The sequence below is a fragment of the Sinocyclocheilus anshuiensis genome, unplaced genomic scaffold (genome assembly GCF_001515605.1).
Source record: "Sinocyclocheilus anshuiensis isolate Anshui unplaced genomic scaffold, SAMN03320099.WGS_v1.1 scaffold682, whole genome shotgun sequence".
NCBI lineage: Eukaryota > Metazoa > Chordata > Actinopteri > Cypriniformes > Cyprinidae > Sinocyclocheilus > Sinocyclocheilus anshuiensis.
Genome location: NW_015547682.1, coordinates 366,016 through 385,013, shown reverse-complemented (window position 1 = coordinate 385,013; position 18,998 = coordinate 366,016). Strand labels below are relative to the sequence as shown.

Genomic DNA, 18,998 nt, shown 5'->3' with positions numbered 1-18,998 from the left:
TTATCTGGCCATGTAAATGAGCACATAATATAGACTTCTGTTGTTTTATTGTAAAATTAACTCTAATTACCACAGACTAACATAAACCACAAAAGAAGACTTTTTTCTATTTAAACATTATTTTATAGATGAATATTTATATATTTTATATATCATATATGGTAACACTTTACAATAAGGTTCATTAGTTAACATGAACTAAGAATGAGCTCCTACAGCATTTATTAATCTTAGTTAACGTTAATTTCAGCATTAACTAATGCATTATTAAAATCACAAGTTGTGTTTGTTAACATTAGTTAATGCACTGTGAACTAACAAACTATGAACGACTGTATTTTTATGAACTAATGTTAACAAAGATGAAAAAATAAATGTATCGTTCATTGTCTGATCATGTTAGTTAATACATTAACTAATGTTAACAAACGACAGCTTATTAAGTGTTACCCAATATATACTGGATCAGCTTTATATTTTTATATATGTATAATATGTGCTGGAGGAGCTTTTAGTATTTTAGATATAACATATGCAAGGAGCTTTATATATATTTTATGTAGTATATGCTGGAGGAAGTGATTTTTTTTTTGGTATATAAATCTATTTTTCCAGTTAAAGACAGCCCTGAATGTTCCTAAAGGGAGGTTTGGTCAGATTTAAACTAATTTCTGAGGTCAGATTTGTTCCCCAACTGCAGCTAAACAAACACACTCACACACACACACACACACCCCTCCTCTCTCTGTCTGTCTGGCTCGACTGTGACCGTGAATGACCCGTGAGAAAGAGCCGGGGGAGGGGCGGAGCTTTGACCTCTCTTGACCCCTCATGACCCCTCCGTCAGCCTGCGTCTGATCTCTCTGTGTGTGTGTGTGAGAGTGTGTTAAACTTCAGTTAGTTGCCAAAGCAACTTTTTCAAATTTAAATATTTAGTGCATTTTTTGTTGCATGTTTATCATTTATATTTATAATTTACAAAAAAAAACTATTACTTTAATAGTAATAGTAGAATAAACATAACATTATCGTAGATGCTAATATATTTCAATATTATTGTTATTGTTGTGAGCAGGCTTTAACTGCTGATAGAAATAACATCATACAGAAAATATTTTTTTTATGTATTCTGTGTAGTGACTGATGCAAGACATTTAAATGTTGCCAGTCATTTTGAATGTAGCAGAGTTGGCAAATGTTTTGAAAGAGATATAAATGTATCTGTTTGGTGAGAATGATGCTGTAGCAGATGGATAAGATGCTTTAGCAGTGAATGATCTGTTCTTTGTGTGTGTGTGTGTGTGTGTGTGTGTGTGTGTCTGGGGGCAGTCAGTCATTATGAATGTGTGTTTGTGTCTGGCTCTGCGCTCGTGGCTCACTTCACGTCCTCGCACCATCAGCTGTCTCGCACTCTTTTTGTTTTCATATTCAAAACTGACTCGCTCAGACAATTGAGTCTAGACCGGCGGCGCTTGGGCCCGTCCCCCTCGGGGTGTGTGGGAACGCAGGGGTTTCAGTGTGAGTTTGTCTCTGGTGGATGTGGATGTGCATCATGCAGCTCCATGCGGTGGACGGTTCGCATCCGTGTGTTCAGACGCGCTGCAGCGGTGAGTCTGACGCTCTCTTTATAGTGTCTTACGATTTATTTAAGAATGTATCACCTGAGTGAATTTTAGAATTTTGGTCTAGTGTAGATCTGCAATGTCTTTTATGACTTTTTGGTAATTGTATATCTTATGTCATTTATTCTAAGATCGCCGTGAAAATAGCCTTGATGCTGGCATGGCGTTAAAAAGTGAATAAATAAATGATAGTGTCTTAGAGAAGCTGCTGTGTGTTTTTACGGCTGTTGGAGGTTTGTCTGCTTCGTTTGCTTTCATTATTTTGATTGGGTCAGCAAGTGTGATGGTTCAATTGAGATCAGTTTTCTGTGTCTAAACATCTTTTAAGATTGACTGTGATGCTGACTAAACTACGAAAATATTACGGGTAGAACGGTTTGTGGAAAAAAATCGAACCGTACGGTTCTCCACACACGGTTCGGCATGTGCTAGGACCGCGGTTCAACTTAAATCTGACAACGCATCTGTAATAGGCCTATGGTTTGCTATAAATAACATGCAAAACAAACAGGGTTCAGCTGTTTCTGTTGATGGATGCGCATTCTGGCTTCCCAGTACATTACAACAACAGCGATGAAAAAAAAAACGGGTGGACAAAACATTCACTCTTGTTCAATGCGAGTGCCTTATGCTGGAAATGCCGGCTGAACGTACTGTATCAGTGCATTCTCTTAAAGTGACAGCACTTTCTTAATATTAATCAAACAACAACAACAAGGAAATCACTCACTGCTCTTGATTGAATAGCTTTTGTAACTTTAATAAAGATTCATCTTTAATTTATACAGTCCAATATGCAATGCTGTTTTACATTTCATTACTTTATTCCATTTCTGTACCTGAAAACTAATGATAGACCTACCTGAAAAAAAAAATGAAAATCACTGTTTATTTTATTTGTAGCTTTACTCTATTGTATATATTTGTGCTGTTGCTTGTAGTTAGATAGATTATTCTTATTTTCTTTATTTTTATTTGATCGTATAGTTTTTCCCTAAACATAGCACATACTGAAACCGTGACTCTAAAACCGTGATACAAACCGAATCGTGATTAAGTCGAACCGTTCTATCCCTAGAAAATATCTACATATCTAGCATGTAAACGTTTGGGGTCAGTAAGATTTTTAATCTTTGAAAGAAATTAATACTTTATTCATTAAGGATGCATTAATTTGATCAAAAGTGACAGTGAAGACATTTATAATATTACAGTCGATATCGATTTCAAATAAACTTTCAAAAACATTTAAAAAAAATCATACTGACCCCAAACACTGGTGTATAAATCTGTTTCCCTTCTACATAATGTTCAGTATTAATTGTTCATGAATTGTTAAAGTTGGGTCTGGTCTTTGGAACTAGTAGTTTTTTGAACTACTATTAGTAGAAATGAAAAATGTTGTTTTACTGTAAAATGTGTTTTTTACTTTGAGATCTTTTTGAATCTTATTTTGAATTTGAATCTGATTTTTTTTTTACCAGTGTCTTTTCTGAGCAGTATTTTCATGTTTACTCAAGTTTTCACTTATATTAAGAATGCCATTATTAGCTTGACATTCAGTGGGATTTACAGTACTTCCAAAATTAATGTAAAATACAGTAAATAAAACATTTACAAACATTGTAAACACTATAAACATGCATTTTAGTTTCCAATGATTTTTGGCATACAAGAAAAGTGTACTATTGGCTATTGCTACAAATATACCTGTGCTACTTATGACTGCTTTTGTGCACACATTTTGTGTTTTCGTTGGTATGTCGTAATGTCTTTCTATCGTTTAAGTGAAACGCATGTTGAAACCCACTCAAACAGAATTTCCCCAAGGGGATAAATAAAGTACTGCTACTACAACACTGCTCAGGATCCTGTTTGACTCTTGTCTCTGTCTCCCGCAGGTTTACGCTCCGGACCGTGTGCCGTCGTATCTTCAGCGTGAGCGTCTGCCGCGCTTCCAGCCCACGTTCCCGTACCTCCCTCACGCCATCATCGACCTCCCCCCCACCATCGCTCTGTCAGACGGAGAGGAGCCTCCGCCGTACCAGGGCCCCTGTTCCCTTCAGCTGCGGGACCCGGAGCAACAGCTGGAGCTCAACCGCGAGTCGGTCCGAGCGCCGCCCAACCGCACCGTGTTCGACGGTCCGCTCATCAGCGCCGCTCCGCCGGCGTACAGCGAGGTCATCGGACACTATTACCCCCCCACATCACAGACTCAGCCCACAGCGATCCACATCAGCCGCATGGACACCAGAAACACACGCAACAAAGACAAAGCCAAAGCACAGCATGTCTGACGCCTCTCTTCCTCTTCTGGGGCCTCACTTATAAAACCTTGCGCTAAAATGTGATCTTACAATCATCTCTCAAGTATGCGTTACTAGGGTTGGGTATCGTTTGAATTTTATCAATTCCGATTCTTATCGATTCCCAGATTCGATTCCAATGTGGAAATACAACATTTAGATATCAAGCATATTTGTGACCGTGGAGCACAAAAGCAGTCATAAGCCAACAATACATTGTACATATTTCTTTTAAGCCAAAAATCATTAGGATATTAAGTAAAGATCATGTTCCGGGAAGATATTTAGTAAATTTCCTACCATAAATATATAAAAACTTAATTTTTGATTAGTAATATACATTGCAAAGAACTTCATTTGAACAACTTTAAAGATGATTTTCTCAATATTTAGATTTTTTTGCACCCTCAGATTCCAGATTTTCAAATAGTTGTATCTCAGACAAATATTGTCCTATCCTAACAAACCATACATCAATGGAAAGATTATTTATTCAGCTTTCAGATGATGTAGAAATCTCAATTGATTGGTTTTGTGCTCCAAGGTCGCATTTATTCTGTGTCTTTTTGCAAAACATTTAATTGCTGCTGAATACCAAGAACAAAAATCAGCCGGCTGCATAAAAACTGGACTCAATTAAGAGCTGTTTGTGTGCAAAAATAGAGCCACACGATTTAGACTTTTTTTTTTTTTTTTAATGGAGGTTGTAGTTTTCTCACAATTCTGAAGAAAAAATATTAGACAAACAAAATCTGATGGAATTTCTGAATGAATGATTCAATGACTCACTCAAGATTTACTTGATTCATTACTGGATGAATCAGTGTTTTTGAATGAATCTCTTGAATGAATGATTCAATGACTCACTCAAGATTTACTTGTTTCATTACTGGATGATTCAGTGTTTTTGAATGAAGCTCTTGAATGAATGATTCAATGACTCACTCAAGATTTACTTGATTCCTCATAAACACTTCACTTGCTTCATTACTGGATGAATCAGTGTTTTTTTAATGAATCTCTTGAATGAATGATTCAATGACTCACTCATAAACACTTCACTTGCTTCATTACTGGATGAATCAGTGTTTTTTTAATGAATCTCTTGAATGAATGATTCAATGACTCACTCATAAACACTTCACTTGCTTCATTACTGGATGAATCAGTGTTTTTTTAATGAATCTCTTGAATGACTGATTCAATGACTCACTCATAAACACTTCACTTGCTTCATTACTGGATGAATCAGTGTTTTTTAATGAATCTCTTGAATGAATGATTCAATGACTCACTCAATATTTAATTGATTCATTACTGGATGATTCAGTGTTTTTGAATTAATCTCTTGAATGAATGATTCAATGACTCTCTCAAGATTTACTTGATTCATTACTGGATGATTCAGTGTTTTTGAATGAATGATTCAAAGACAAATACATTTTTAACAGCCCCTTTTCACCACCTAGAAAAAAAAAAGATGCGCACACAGGAATTGATGGGTGGAATTGAGATCTTAGTTTAACAACAAATATCCGATTCTGGATTTGGAACTGATTCTCGATTCCCAACCCTATGCGTACGTATCTCTGCCTTGTAAACGACTCCGAATTGATGTCATTAACATATAAAAGATCACCAGTCATCGTCCAAATTCTTTAATTTAGAGCTGCAAGAACAGCTTATATTTCCAAAAACCTGCAGTACTCCGACAAGAAAAAGTGTCTGACGTGACGCTAAGCACTTTTCCACGTCAAAGCCAGTTTTTACAAATATAAATGAGGCCCCTGTTGTTGCCCGAGAGGCAGCGCTTCAGACTTTCTATAAATATTTACGTGTTGTTTGTCCTCAGTGCTCTTAGTCTCTCTGTACTCAAACTCTGACAACAAACAAAAATGCTTCCTTTCAGCGATGGGGAAAATTTGGTCTTCCTCTTAGAAACCGTAATCGCAATCTCGTGACTCTTCATCACAGTTCTCCTTCTGTTAAATGTGCATGACTTCCTCATGAGAGCTTTGCACAGTATTCAAAGCATCCGACTGTTTTGGAGCAGATATGGAAGTGTTTGTTCAGTTGTTTGCGGTCAGAGAGAGAGTTGAAGCCTCACGCTGTTCCTGCAGCGTTAATGTACGTGTGTGTGTGTGTGTGTGTAGGCTACTATATAAATATATATATACATGTATATGGAAAACTGAAAAACAAACTTAAAAGCACGGTTTTAGAGTTATTTATATAAATGTCTAAAATTGCACTATTTTTAATACAACGATATGACAGGCCTCGGCTTGTGATCGGTCCACAGATGGTGTGAGTGTCCTGGACGCTGGTTAATGATGAGTGCGAGTGAGTTAACCGACTTTGCTTCACAGCTCGACTGAACAAATCTGAATCAGCTGGAGGAACGTCGCTGAGGGTTCTAGAGATCAACTGTAGTCGTTTTTCAACTAGATTAACTAGTGTTAGCTTCGGTTTCTTAAATGTATTTGCCTTAATTTTATTCTAGATTCTAGAAACCTGAATTCACAATCATTGATGTTTAGAACGTAAAGGATTTCTTCGGCTGGGGTTCGCATGCAGCATCTCTTATAGCACTTTACGACTCGTGGGAGGAAAACAATCGACCAGCTGTAGCCGCCGGATTCGTTCGGAGTAAACGAGCACTAAAGCAAACGAATATGCAACGGCTCCCTGATCGGACGACGCACGCAGAGCTGAAATCACATCATGGGATCCGGAACGATCTTGAGCTTCACCAGGAGAGACAGCCGCTCTGATTCTGAGTCACTGAATCAACGAATCTTTAATTGAACACAATCTCATTCACTCGGTGCCAAATAGTGACTGCTGGTGAATCCCATGATTTGGTCTGCGCTCGTCTGTGCGCTCGGGGAATATCGGGTCAGATTGTGCCGTGTTCGGTTTACTCCAGAGAACCGCTGCTAACAGGAAGTCAACAGCTGGAGAGAGAAACTCAACGAGTTCTGTGAAACTCAACCTAATCTAGTCTAAAGGGTCATTCAGTTTATTATATTTTAGTCATAGATGTTCAGAATGATTCATTTGCTGTTTTTATCATATATGTTCCACATTATAGCTGCATAATCGACTGAATGCAGACTTTAATCCGGCTTTTTGAATTCCCAACTAGTTAGTTGGTAACTAACTACCCATGGGTCATTCGGCTTACAGATTTTTGAATTCCCAACTAGTTAGTTGGTAACTAACTACCCATGGGTCATTCGGCTTACAGATTTTTTAATTCCAAACTAGTTAGTTGGTAACTAACTACCTACCCATGGGTCATTCGGTTTATTATATTTTAGTCAGATGTTCAGAATAATTCATTTGCTGTTTTTATAATATATATATAATCCACATTATAGCTGCATAATCGACTGAATGCAGACTTTAATCCAGATTTTTTAATTCCAAACTAGTTAGTTGGTAACTAACTACCCATGGGTCATTCTGTTTATTTTAAATTCCATATTATAACGGAGTAATTGGCCATATGCAGACTTTAATCTGGATGTTTAAATACCCAAACTAGTTATCCATAACTAACTACCCATGGGTATTTTTATTACATATTAGTCATACATTTTCAGAATCATTCATTTGCCATTTTTATAATATATCCCGTTATATCTGGCCAAATGCAGGCTTTAATCTGGCAGTTTTTTTAGTTGGTTGGTAACTAACTAGCTGTGGGTTGTTATGTTTATTATCTTTTAGTCATAGATGTTCAGAATCATTAATTTGCCATTTTAATAATATATATTTAATATTACAATTTAAGTAATTGGCCAAATGCAAACTTTAATCTGATTGTTTAAATTCCAAACTGGTTAGTTGGTAACCAACTACCTGTGAGTAGTTAGTAACTAACTACTTGCTGTTCAGAATTTTTTTTTTTTTTTGGGGCATTTTTTTTATGCTATATTTTTCCAATTATAATTAATTGTCTGAATGTAGACTTTAATGCGACTGTTTGAATTCCAGTCTAGTTAGTTGGTAACTAACTACCCGTGGGTCGTTCTCTCTCCAGCTGCGCGTAGCGTGATGTCTTCCCTTTGAGATGCCAGTGTGTCACATGCCCCCGTCAGCCAATCAGGTGGCTGCTGACAGGAAGTGACAGTGTATGCATGATGATGATGATGATGATGATGATGATGATGATGATGATGAGGTAGTTTAGTAGAGAGAGTTGCAATATACCGACTATTTGCCTTTTGATAATGTAGTTTGTTGTTTAGCTCAGATTAAAGATGTACTAGTTGTTTTTTGTTATTGTTGCTTCTCGTTTAAAGGTCATTTTTGTTTTGTTCACTCATTAAACAGACGGCAGGTTTGTGCTGTTCACTCGGCCCTGTGCTTTAGTCCCTCGTTTGAGAGGCTCGTTAATGTGAGTGCAGACTGAAGAAACGTGAAGTGTGCCTTCCAGTCGCCAGTACAGACTCATGCGTGTGTGTTTAGTTCTGTTGCCTTCATAATTACACCTGGAACACTAAACATCTGCATCAGAATGCATTCGATGCACTTTAGATTTAGTGAAATCAAGCACAAGACGGGTCTGGTTCACGGATGTCTGCTCATCTTCATCTTGCTTTAGTCTGGATGAACGAGTTTCTGGGCTCTTAATCAAATCACGGAAGGCTTTCCGTGTGAAAAGAGGCATTTCCAAAGAAGGACTTTCTCTCCAGTGATTGAAGCTCTTATGTTTTCTCTGCTGTTGCATTGCTTTGGGTTTGAACATGCCACTGAACGCTCTCTGCGGTTGCAATATGAACATATTTACATCGAGAATCAGCGGTCCTGTAGAGTTTAGTGACTGCGGCTGTGACTGTCACTCTTTTATTTTTATTTATATCAGATCCTGAAAGTGTTACCGGTGTTTCTCTTTGGGACAGTGTCTATTACGCACCATTTTATACAATCTCATGCATTTCAATTAGCCGCCAATTATACGAATAAAACATTTTATAAAATAATGCATTGTTTTTATACCTCCTTTGTGTTTGTATATGTATTGCTTTTGTGTGGTTTATGTCTTTTGTGGTTTCAAAGATAAAAAAAAGCACATCAGAGTTGGACTTGCGCTGCCTTCGATTGCGCAGATCGTGTGATTTAATGCTGTTCTTCAATCACAGATCATCCACGTCTTTAAGGATTGAGGTGAATGACCTCACAACCTTTAACCCTCTAAAGCCTGACATATGAAGGTTAATAGTTAAAAAAAAATCTTATGTTTGGAAATGGAACAGTTTATTGAACATTTAGACAAAATAAAAAAAACATGACTTGTATAGACTGATACAGTGAGAATATGAATGAAAAAACAGCTCAAATTTACTCAAACTGAGCAAAAATATTAATTTGCTGTAGATGCTGATATTCATATGATGAAATTCTGATGCTTGTGATGTAAATCAATGTAAAATATATTTATAACAGTGCAGCAGATACTAATATTAAATGATCTAAATATCAGTCGTCTCTATATCTCCAGTAATAATAAGATGAGATTGAAATGATCCAAACATATAATGCAGTGATTGAGAGCTGAAGAAATAAAGGCTCCTCAGAAGATGTGAGATGTTCTGGAGGCTTGTGAAGATCATTCCTCCGCTGAGGAACAGTGAAAGTAAAGCTTCTGGAAACAAACGCTCCTCAAAAGATCCTGAGGATCAGATTTGAGACTCTAAAACATGATTGATGGAGAATCAAGTAAAGCTGAGCTGCTTCAGTCCAGTAAGTGTTCATCTGGAGATATTACTGCAGTTATTCTGACCTTTACTTGATCAAAATCAGTCAAGATTTGACACGAGAAGCGTTTCTACAAGTACACTAAAAGAGCTCTGACTGGATAAAACCCTAAACTCTCAATCAGAGACAGAAGACATGCAGGAGATTGTGTTGATGGTTTACAGCAGGCTTTATAGGGTTAGTGACTCTAAATGTGTCTGTTCTCCTGTAGATCCAGCAGGTGGCGCTGTAAGACATCAGCTCAGTCAGTGTCTGCTGCTGAACTTCAGGGTTTGTCCAGCAGATGTCAGGCTCGACTCAACGATGAGGTTCTTGATTTCAGGTTTTTAACCCAGTTTTAAAAACCCAATTCGTATCATATTCATATCAGTGCGTGATGTGAGTCTGTCTGAGCACTACACTACATGAAATAATATAATACAATTTATAGATAGATAAATTAATACATATTAAATTCATAATAAATAGTGCTTTATTTTTTGTTGTGATCAATCCTGAGATTCACTCCTGACTTTATTGCACTAGTTACAGTCGATTCATTAAGAAGCTGATTGGAGGTCGTTCTGAGTGATTACTGTTTATTCTAGTTATATATAGAATTAAATAGAAATGATTTAGTCTTCTTAATAATGTATATTGAAACTATAATGACTTAGTAGGAAAATATAGTAATATTTACTGATGATTGTTGAAACACTGACAAAGCATTTCAAAGTGAAATAAAGGGTAAAAGAAATGAAATACATTTTTAAAGATTAATCGAGTATCTTTTACAATAAAATACTCTTTCAGTTCTCCAAGTTTCACATTTCATTCAATGCATTACAGTACGGTTTCTTTGTAATTGTACATTTACCTTCTGAGTGAGACTCATTCAGAGCTGGTAGTCACAGGGTTAGGCTGGTTTAGCAGGTTAAGCTCTGGTCTGGTGATCCAGATGTTTCCGGTTCAGTCTGGTTTCTTCTGAAACGCTTTCTCTATCAGTGCTTGAGCAACAGGCTTGAGCTCGGGTCACTCCAGCATCAGCCGTAAATGTGCATCTGCTAACTATTACTAGCACCCGCTCTTCATCATCATCATCATCATCAGTGTGAATGTGCTGACTCGCAATGAACTGATGCACATGTGCTCAAGAGACACAAAACACGTTAAGCACTATAGAAATCTTTGCTCTTTAACACATTAATCACTAAATTCAGTTTGTAGTTTCCAAAAGAACCCAGCTGGCAATGTTCTCTCAAAAGTATGAGCAAACGTTTTCAGTAGCATTAATAGAATGTTCCTTCGCTGTTATCTGATCTTCAAAAGGACAGTTCACCCAAAAATAAACAGAAGAAAGAAGCTCTACAGGTTTGAGGGTGAGTAAAGAAATGACGGAATTTTTATTTTATGGTTAATAATGTTCTTAAGACACACAAAAACGTTTGTCTGAGATAGTTTAGAGAACATTCGAAAATAATATTCCCATAAAATAATAAAGTGGAACGTTCCCTTTAATGTCATCATTATCATTCACATAACCAAGAAAACAAATTTTTTTTTTTCAAAACATTTAAAAACCTGGAGATTTTGAACATTCAAAAATATCAGAAATAACATTTTTATAGCTTAATAGGAATGTTAGCAAAATGTTTTTAGAACACATTTTTGTTAGCATCACTAGAGAAAAAAAAATGTGCACAAAAGCAGTGTTAAGTCGCTGGGGTATATTTGTAGCAATAGCCAACAATACATTGTATGGGTCAAAATTATACATTTTTCTTTTATGACAAAAATCATTAAGATATTAAGTAAAGATCATGTTCCATGAAGATATTTAGTAAATTTCCTACCGTAAATATATCAAAACTTAATTTTTGATTAGTAATATGCATTGCTAAGAACTTCATTTGAACAACTTTAAAGATGATTTTCTCAATATTTAGATTTTTTTGCTCCCTCAGATTCCAGATTTTCAAATAGTTTGTTCTGATCATCCGGATCAAGTCCTTCATGTGAGTTTGATTCAGAAGTTTGGACTCATAAAGCTGTCCTAGAGTGTTGAAATCTCTGTTAAACAGTTATTGGTGCGATAAGACGGATGTGTCCTGATTTCTGTAAACTCTAGTATCCAATAAAGAGGAACAGCGTGTTCATGTCCGCACAGAATCAGTCTGATAAGAGCTGGAAAACATGTTGTTCCTGAAGGACCCCGTCACAGAGACTCGACTGAACCTGCTCTCTTTTTTTTTTTTAATTTAATGTGTTATACATTTGCAAGCACAATTATACTTAGAAATTCTTGTTGATCAAAATGAAGCTATTTTATGATTAAAAGAAGAAGTCTGCCAAAGGTAAAACATTTGATCTCGGTTATATGAACATTCAGGGAATGTTACATTGTATCATTTTGCAAACAATGAAGAATGTTACTTTTGAATGTTCTCTGAACGCTCTGAGACGAGAGGTAACATTTAAAAACCTTTAGATGAGAATCCAACTCAAATGTTTTTAGTCATATTACAGAAATCTGAGCTGTTTCATTCATGCATTTGATCACATGAAGTTTATTAGTTTGTTCATGTTCAAACTATATAATCCAAATGTATGGAAATTTTATATGCAATTGAAGCTGTAAATTTCCTACTGTAAATATATCAGAACTTAATTTTTGATTAGTAATATGCATTGCTAAGAACTTAATTTGAACAACTTTAAAGATGATTTTCTCAATATTTAGATTTTTTTGCACCCTCAGATTCCAGATTTTCTAATAGTTGCATCTCAGCCAAACATCTTTCAGATGATGCATACATCTCAATTTAAACAAATTGACCCTCATGACTGGTTTTGTGCTCCAGGGTCACATGTATTTTTATTTGAAAGCAGTGCAGAACAGAGTTGCATCAGCTGTTATGTAATGAATGAATGAATCCTGACTCTGATCTTTGCTCTGGTTTCTCCATCATCATAGACGTCATCAGCATATTTCTGCTTCACTAGAAAGTCTGGTATCTGGCAGCAGCACAAGTGCAGCGTCAGCGGCTCGTACTGACGTCATGTGAGGCTCAGGCCTGAGCACGTGCCCCAGTTACCCAGCATGCTCTGCTGCGGACCGATTACGCTCAGCTTTGAACTCTGTGTTTCTGCTGTTGAGAAACGTGCGAGCAGCTCATCACATCCGGCTCTATCACTCACACGAGCAAATACTGACCGACTGACCGTTACGCAAACGTGTGACCTACACACCACCAGCATCTATTCAAGTCAATTACAATAAAGTGCAGGATGTTATATTTAAACATTCAAATGATAAAATATTTGTGCAACATAACATGCATCATATTTCTTTACTCTTCTTTCACTGCAGCAATAACTGTAATAAACAAAAACCATTTTTAATTAGCGCCATCAATAAACAAATGAGTAAATAATAGGCCTATATTGTGTTGTTTCCATTAAAAGATTCTCTTGAATAAGTATTAACATTAAAACATTGCTTGAGTAAGTATTACGTTTTTACCAGTAAAATAAAATAACGATTTAAATCAAATAAAATAATTGCTGTTAATCTTGGAGAAGGCCTTGCTTTCTAATCTAGTTGTCTATATAGCTGCTAGCATTGTATATTATGAATATAGTTGCTTTTGTTCCACTGATTTGGGTAAAAGCATCTGCTAAATGCATTAATTAGTTGCATAAAAGCAGTTTCTGTCCATAAAAAGTTTTGGGGGGGGAGCAGCTTTGTTCATTTCAGCTGATATCTGACTGACATAAAATATTAAATCTGCAGAACGTTAAACTTTGCTGCTGCACATCCAATGGTTTATTAATCTTAGATATGCTTTCATCACTAATATTCTCATGATGTTATCACAATATCTAATATTCCCGTGGCGTTAACGTTTAGTTTCTGCTTTAGTTCTTCATTTGTGCTGAATGAAAGAGTTTTATATATTCATGAGGCCTGAGGGGGCGTGTCCTTCAGTCAGGGATGCTCTGATTGGTTGATGTTCTGGCATTCCTCTCCTCTTCTTCTGATTTATTGCTGGTTTTATGAATCATGCTGACAGGTTGATCGAGTGTTGTGTCACTGCTTCAACAGCTTGTTCTATTCTGATGATTACTGTCTATCTGATGATTTCTATTCCTAAGCTATTTGTGATTAAAACAAGAGCAAACGTCTGCCAAAGGCTCAGAAAAATGTATCTTGATTTAAGTGTGTTTAGATTGACTTCATGAATGTGAGACTTTCTGCTCAGATTTATTTCTCTTGTTTTTCACGTTTTCTACTTTTCTGGTGTGTCTGTAGTTACAGTGTGTTTCTAGTTCTGCTTACTTTGTTACAATTTCTCATCTTCTTGAACTGAACAATTTCTTCAGACTGAAATGTTTGTAACATTTTGTCATGAGTCGGTCAGAAGCCAAGTTATTTCACGCATAACTGTATTAAAATGTGAATAATTCTCTGTAACACTGTGATCATGCAGAGAAAAACACAAACACTGGACATACGTTTAAATAACTTTATTAATATCTTGGAAGACTGACATCAAAAGTCATCATAGAAATACAAAAATAATTTAAGACATTTAGAAAAATGCAAAGGTTAAACTGTTTAAAGTTATTAGCTATAAAGTCTCCAGCTGAATATAAATGTGCATCAATAATTTATAAACAGTCCTTTAATTCCTTCCTCACGTCTTCAGTATCATAGAGTCATCAGATCTTCAAATCAGGCTAAAAATATCTCCAAATCTCTCAAATATCAGCTCGCACACTGCAAAAAATGTATTTTTGTCTTGGTTTCTAGTATAGATATCTACAAATTCTTGAATTACTTCACTAGTAAAATGACTTAAGATATTATGTCTTGTTTTCTGAAAAAAAAAAGATCAAAATTCTGTTAGTTTTTGCTTAAAACAAATAAAAATATCTGCTAGTGGGGTAAGAAAAATCATCTTAATTCAAAGGCTAAACAAGATTAGTTTTCCTGCCCCTCTGGTAGATGTTTTAGCTTGTTTTAAGCTAAGTTTGGATCATTTTTTCAGAAAACAATACAAGTAAGCAACTCATGTTTTGCAGTGCTATATGTGATGATAGATGTTAAACTCGAAGTTCTCCGCGTCTGGTCTGGAGTGTGACTCTCTGCTCCAGCAGCTCCAGCTGTCTCTGCATCTCTCCGGGCAGGTCTTCGTTCACCTCGCGCTGGAAGTACGCTCTGATGTCCTCCAGCTCCTGCCTCCAGAAGTCTGCTGAGATGCTGAAGAGCTGGCTGAGGTCCAGGTCCTCCAGCAGGCCGCGGAGGTTCAGAGCGCCGGCCGAGGGAACCAACCCGACCGCGGTGGGCATCGCTCCGGCCTCGCCGTCGATCCTGAGAAACATCCACTCCAGCACGCGGATGTTCTCGCCGTATCCGGGCCACAGAAAGCGTCCGGAAGAGCTCTTGCGGAACCAGTTGACGTGGAAGATCTTGGGCAGTTTAGCATCGGGCCGCTGCTCCATACTCAGCCAGTGAGACAGATACTGACCGAAGTTATACCCGAAGAACGGACGCATGGCGAAGGGGTCGTGCATGATCACTTTCCCTGCAAACACACACAAAAGTGTCTTAACATCTAATCACTTTCCAGACACACACAGAGACACACAGCCCAGGTTTTAAAAAAAGCACACTTCCATAATGTACTTAAAGTGCTCTATTTGTACTTAATACACTAAAAATGATTCTTTAGTACTTCTTAAGATAATCTTAAGAACATCTAAGTGTACTCAAATGTGCTATTTTGGGACACCATGAATATGAACTAAAATGTGACCCTGGAGCACAAAACCAGTTTTATATTGTCCTATCCTAACAAACCATACATCAATGGAAAGATTATTTATTCAGCTTTCAGATGATGAAAATTACCCTTATGACTGGTTTTGTTCTCCAGGGTCACAAATGTGCTTTTAACATGCTATCTCTGTTTTTTTATTTTATTTATCATTTTAAAAAATTTACTTTAAAAAAAGAATAATTTTTTGTAGATTACGTACAAAATTAGTGCGCGGAAATAGAGCACTTTAAGTACATTATGGAAGTGCACTCGCTGCAAAAAAAAATTTTCTTGCTTAGTATTTTTGTCTTGTTTTCTAGTATAAATATTTAAACAGTCTTGAATCAAGAAGCATTCACTTGACATTATTTAAGATATTAAGTCTTGTTTTCTAAAAAAAAATATATATATATATCAAAATTTTGTTAGTTTTTCCTTAAAACAAGCAAACATATCTGCCAATGGGGTGAGAAAAATAATCTTAAAAGGCTAAATTGCCCTATTGGCAGATATTTTTACTTGTTTTAAGGAAAAACTAACAAAATTTTGATACATTTTTTACAGAAAACAAGACATAAAATCTTAAGTCATTTTACTTGTACAATAAATTCATCTTGTTTCAAGAATGTTTAGATATTTATACTAAGGGTCACAAATGTGCTTTTAACATGCTATCTCTGTTTTTTTATTTTATTTATCATTTTAAAAAATTTACTTTAAAAAAAGAATAATTTTTTGTAGATTACGTACAAAATTAGTGCGCGGAAATAGAGCACTTTAAGTACATTATGGAAGTGCACTCGCTGCAAAAAAAAATTTTCTTGCTTAGTATTTTTGTCTTGTTTTCTAGTATAAATATTTAAACAGTCTTGAATCAAGAAGCATTCACTTGACATTATTTAAGATATTAAGTCTTGTTTTCTAAAAAAAAAATATATATATATCAAAATTTTGTTAGTTTTTCCTTAAAACAAGCAAACATATCTGCCAATGGGGTGAGAAAAATAATCTTAAAAGGCTAAATTGCCCTATTGGCAGATATTTTTACTTGTTTTAAGGAAAAACTAACAAAATTTTGATACATTTTTTACAGAAAACAAGACATAAAATCTTAAGTCATTTTACTTGTATCTTGTTTCAAGAATGTTTAGATATTTAGACTAGAAAACAAGACAAAAATACTAAGTAAGAGAATAATTTGTTACAGTGCTGGGAGTGCATTAGTGGCGTTTTTCCATTCATTTGTTAAAGTGTTATAAGCCATGAATCAAACCAAAAGCAGCTAGAGGAGAATCACAAACTTTGATTCGAAGCACAAAAGTATTTGAAAATCAGAAGAAAAGACAAAGATACAAGACTGTGAACTTAATGGCTAATGAGGGAAAGAACTACAATCCCATGAAGCATTGCAAATGACATAATTGAATTAAAAACAATAGAGAAATATAAAACTACTCATTTAAAGTCATTGATTGCATCTATAGAAGCAACATAATTTACGTTTTGTAATAAGTTTACTGCAAAATATGCATATATGCATACATATGCCATAGACACAATATTTGTAAGTTTTATATATCTATAGAAATAATAAATTTTTAAGTTTCGCTATAAGTTTATTGCAATATATGTATATATATATATATATATGGAGGAAATGAATGTGATTTGACTGTAATCTCACCTGTGTGTTCGGCGGCCGCCGTGGCTTCGGATCTCATCGCGGCTCCCACAAACACTCCGTGAGCCCAGCTGAGGGCCTCGTAGACCAGAGGGACCCCCTGCGGACGCCGACCCCCGAAGATCACCGCCTCGATGGGGACGCCGTCGGGAGACTCCCACTGCGGGTCGATGATGGGGCACTGAGCGGCCGGCGTGCAGAAGCGTGAGTTAGGATGAGCGCAGGGTTCTCCTGGAGGACAACAGTCGACAGTCACCTTTATTTATATAACGCTTTTAACAATACAGATGTGTCAAAGCAGCTTTACAGTCTTAAATAGGAAAAATAGTGTGCAGTAATGCAAAAGGACAACAGTAAGCACTCAGTTCATCGATTCAGTGATGTCGTCATCCAGCTCAGTTTAAATAGTATCTGTGCAATCAAGTCCACGATATCGCTGGATATTAAGTGTCCCCAACCAATTAAGCCAGAGGAACCAAAACTGCATCGGTGACAGAATGGAGAACAAACCTTGGGAGAAACCAGGCTCAGTCGAGGAACACAACACGAGTCAGAGAGGCTGACGAGGATCTATTGCATTTGACAGCACTAGTTTTCACAGTTCACAGTACAACAGCGTTTTCAAATGTATCCACTTTGGAGAGCGTTTTCAAAAGGCTCTGTTTTCCTCTCTCAGTGTGGACCGAAGGCCAAAACAGAGATAAAAAGATGCGTTTTCAAATGAAAACGAACTACTTTACAGTAGACAAGGACTAAATGTTTTCGTTGATTAATTATAACAGCTTATGTTTGGATTGTGCACTTTCTATGTTCAGAAATGGGAGTGCACTGCAAAAAATGCGTTTCTTACTTACTTGTTTTCAGCCAAAATATCTAAAAATTCTTAAATTAAGAAGGATTTTCTAGACAAAAGTACAAACTATTGTCTTGTTTTCAGAAAAAACATGTCAAAATTAAGTGAGTTGTTGCTTAGAACAAGCAAAATAATCTTATTCCAAACAGAAAACGAGATTATTTTGCTTACCCCACTGGCAGATTATTTTGCTTGTTTCAGGCAAAAACTCACACGCTGACATGTGTTTCTGAAAACAAGACAATAATTTGTAATTGTCTAGAAAATCCTTCTTGATTTAAGAATTCTTTGATATTTTGGCTGAAAACAAGTAAGTAAGAAACGCATTTTTTGCAGTGTGACAGTTAAAGGGTTAGCCTGATTCTAGGCTGCAGCAAAGTCAGATTGTGCAGAGGACTCTGAATGAGACGAGACCTACCGTCCTCCGGTGTCCACGGCTGGTTCTTCCAGGAGGTCAGCGTCACACCGGCCGGCAGATCCTCATCCATGCCCTCCCAGTACACGCCGCCGTCGCTGGTCTCCGCCACGTTGGTGAAGATGGTGTTCTGGTGGATGGTGGCCATTGCGTTCGGGTTGGTTTTGGTGGAGGTTCCTGGCGCCACACCAAAGAAGCCGTTCTCTGGATTGATGGCTCTGAGATTGCCTTCAAACACAAGAGCAGAGAACATCAATGAATGAGCAAGAACATCTCAACACTTACAGTTCTTTTCAACTGCTTACAGTCACACAGTTTCTGAAAGCTGACACTCGAACAGCAGAATATAAAAATAATTTATTAAATCATAAACAGTAAAAAAATGTACCATTTACTGCACTGTTCTCTAGTATTTACTGAAAGCAGCTAATGAATTAAATTCTTGCACTAAACAACAATTTGAGCCTGGAGCACAACACCAGTCATAAGGATCAATTTTTAGAAATTGAGATGTATGCATCATCTGAAAGCTGAATACATAAGCTTTCCATTGG

General features: G+C 36.5%; 1 protein-coding gene across 1 annotated transcript in view; it reads right to left on the bottom strand.

The window, feature by feature from the left end:
* Positions 1-14,592: 14,592 nt before the first annotated feature.
* Positions 14,593-18,998, bottom strand: part of pck1 (phosphoenolpyruvate carboxykinase 1 (soluble)) — an 11,221-nt gene continuing 6,815 nt past the window's right edge. The window contains exons 7-9 of the mRNA XM_016505655.1: positions 18,448-18,672; positions 17,180-17,407; positions 14,593-15,261 (exon numbers count right to left, since the gene is read on the bottom strand). Of these exons, the coding sequence (XP_016361141.1) occupies positions 14,780-15,261; positions 17,180-17,407; positions 18,448-18,672 (935 nt within the window). The 3' untranslated portion in view covers positions 14,593-14,779. The remainder of the gene's footprint in view (positions 15,262-17,179; positions 17,408-18,447; positions 18,673-18,998) is intronic.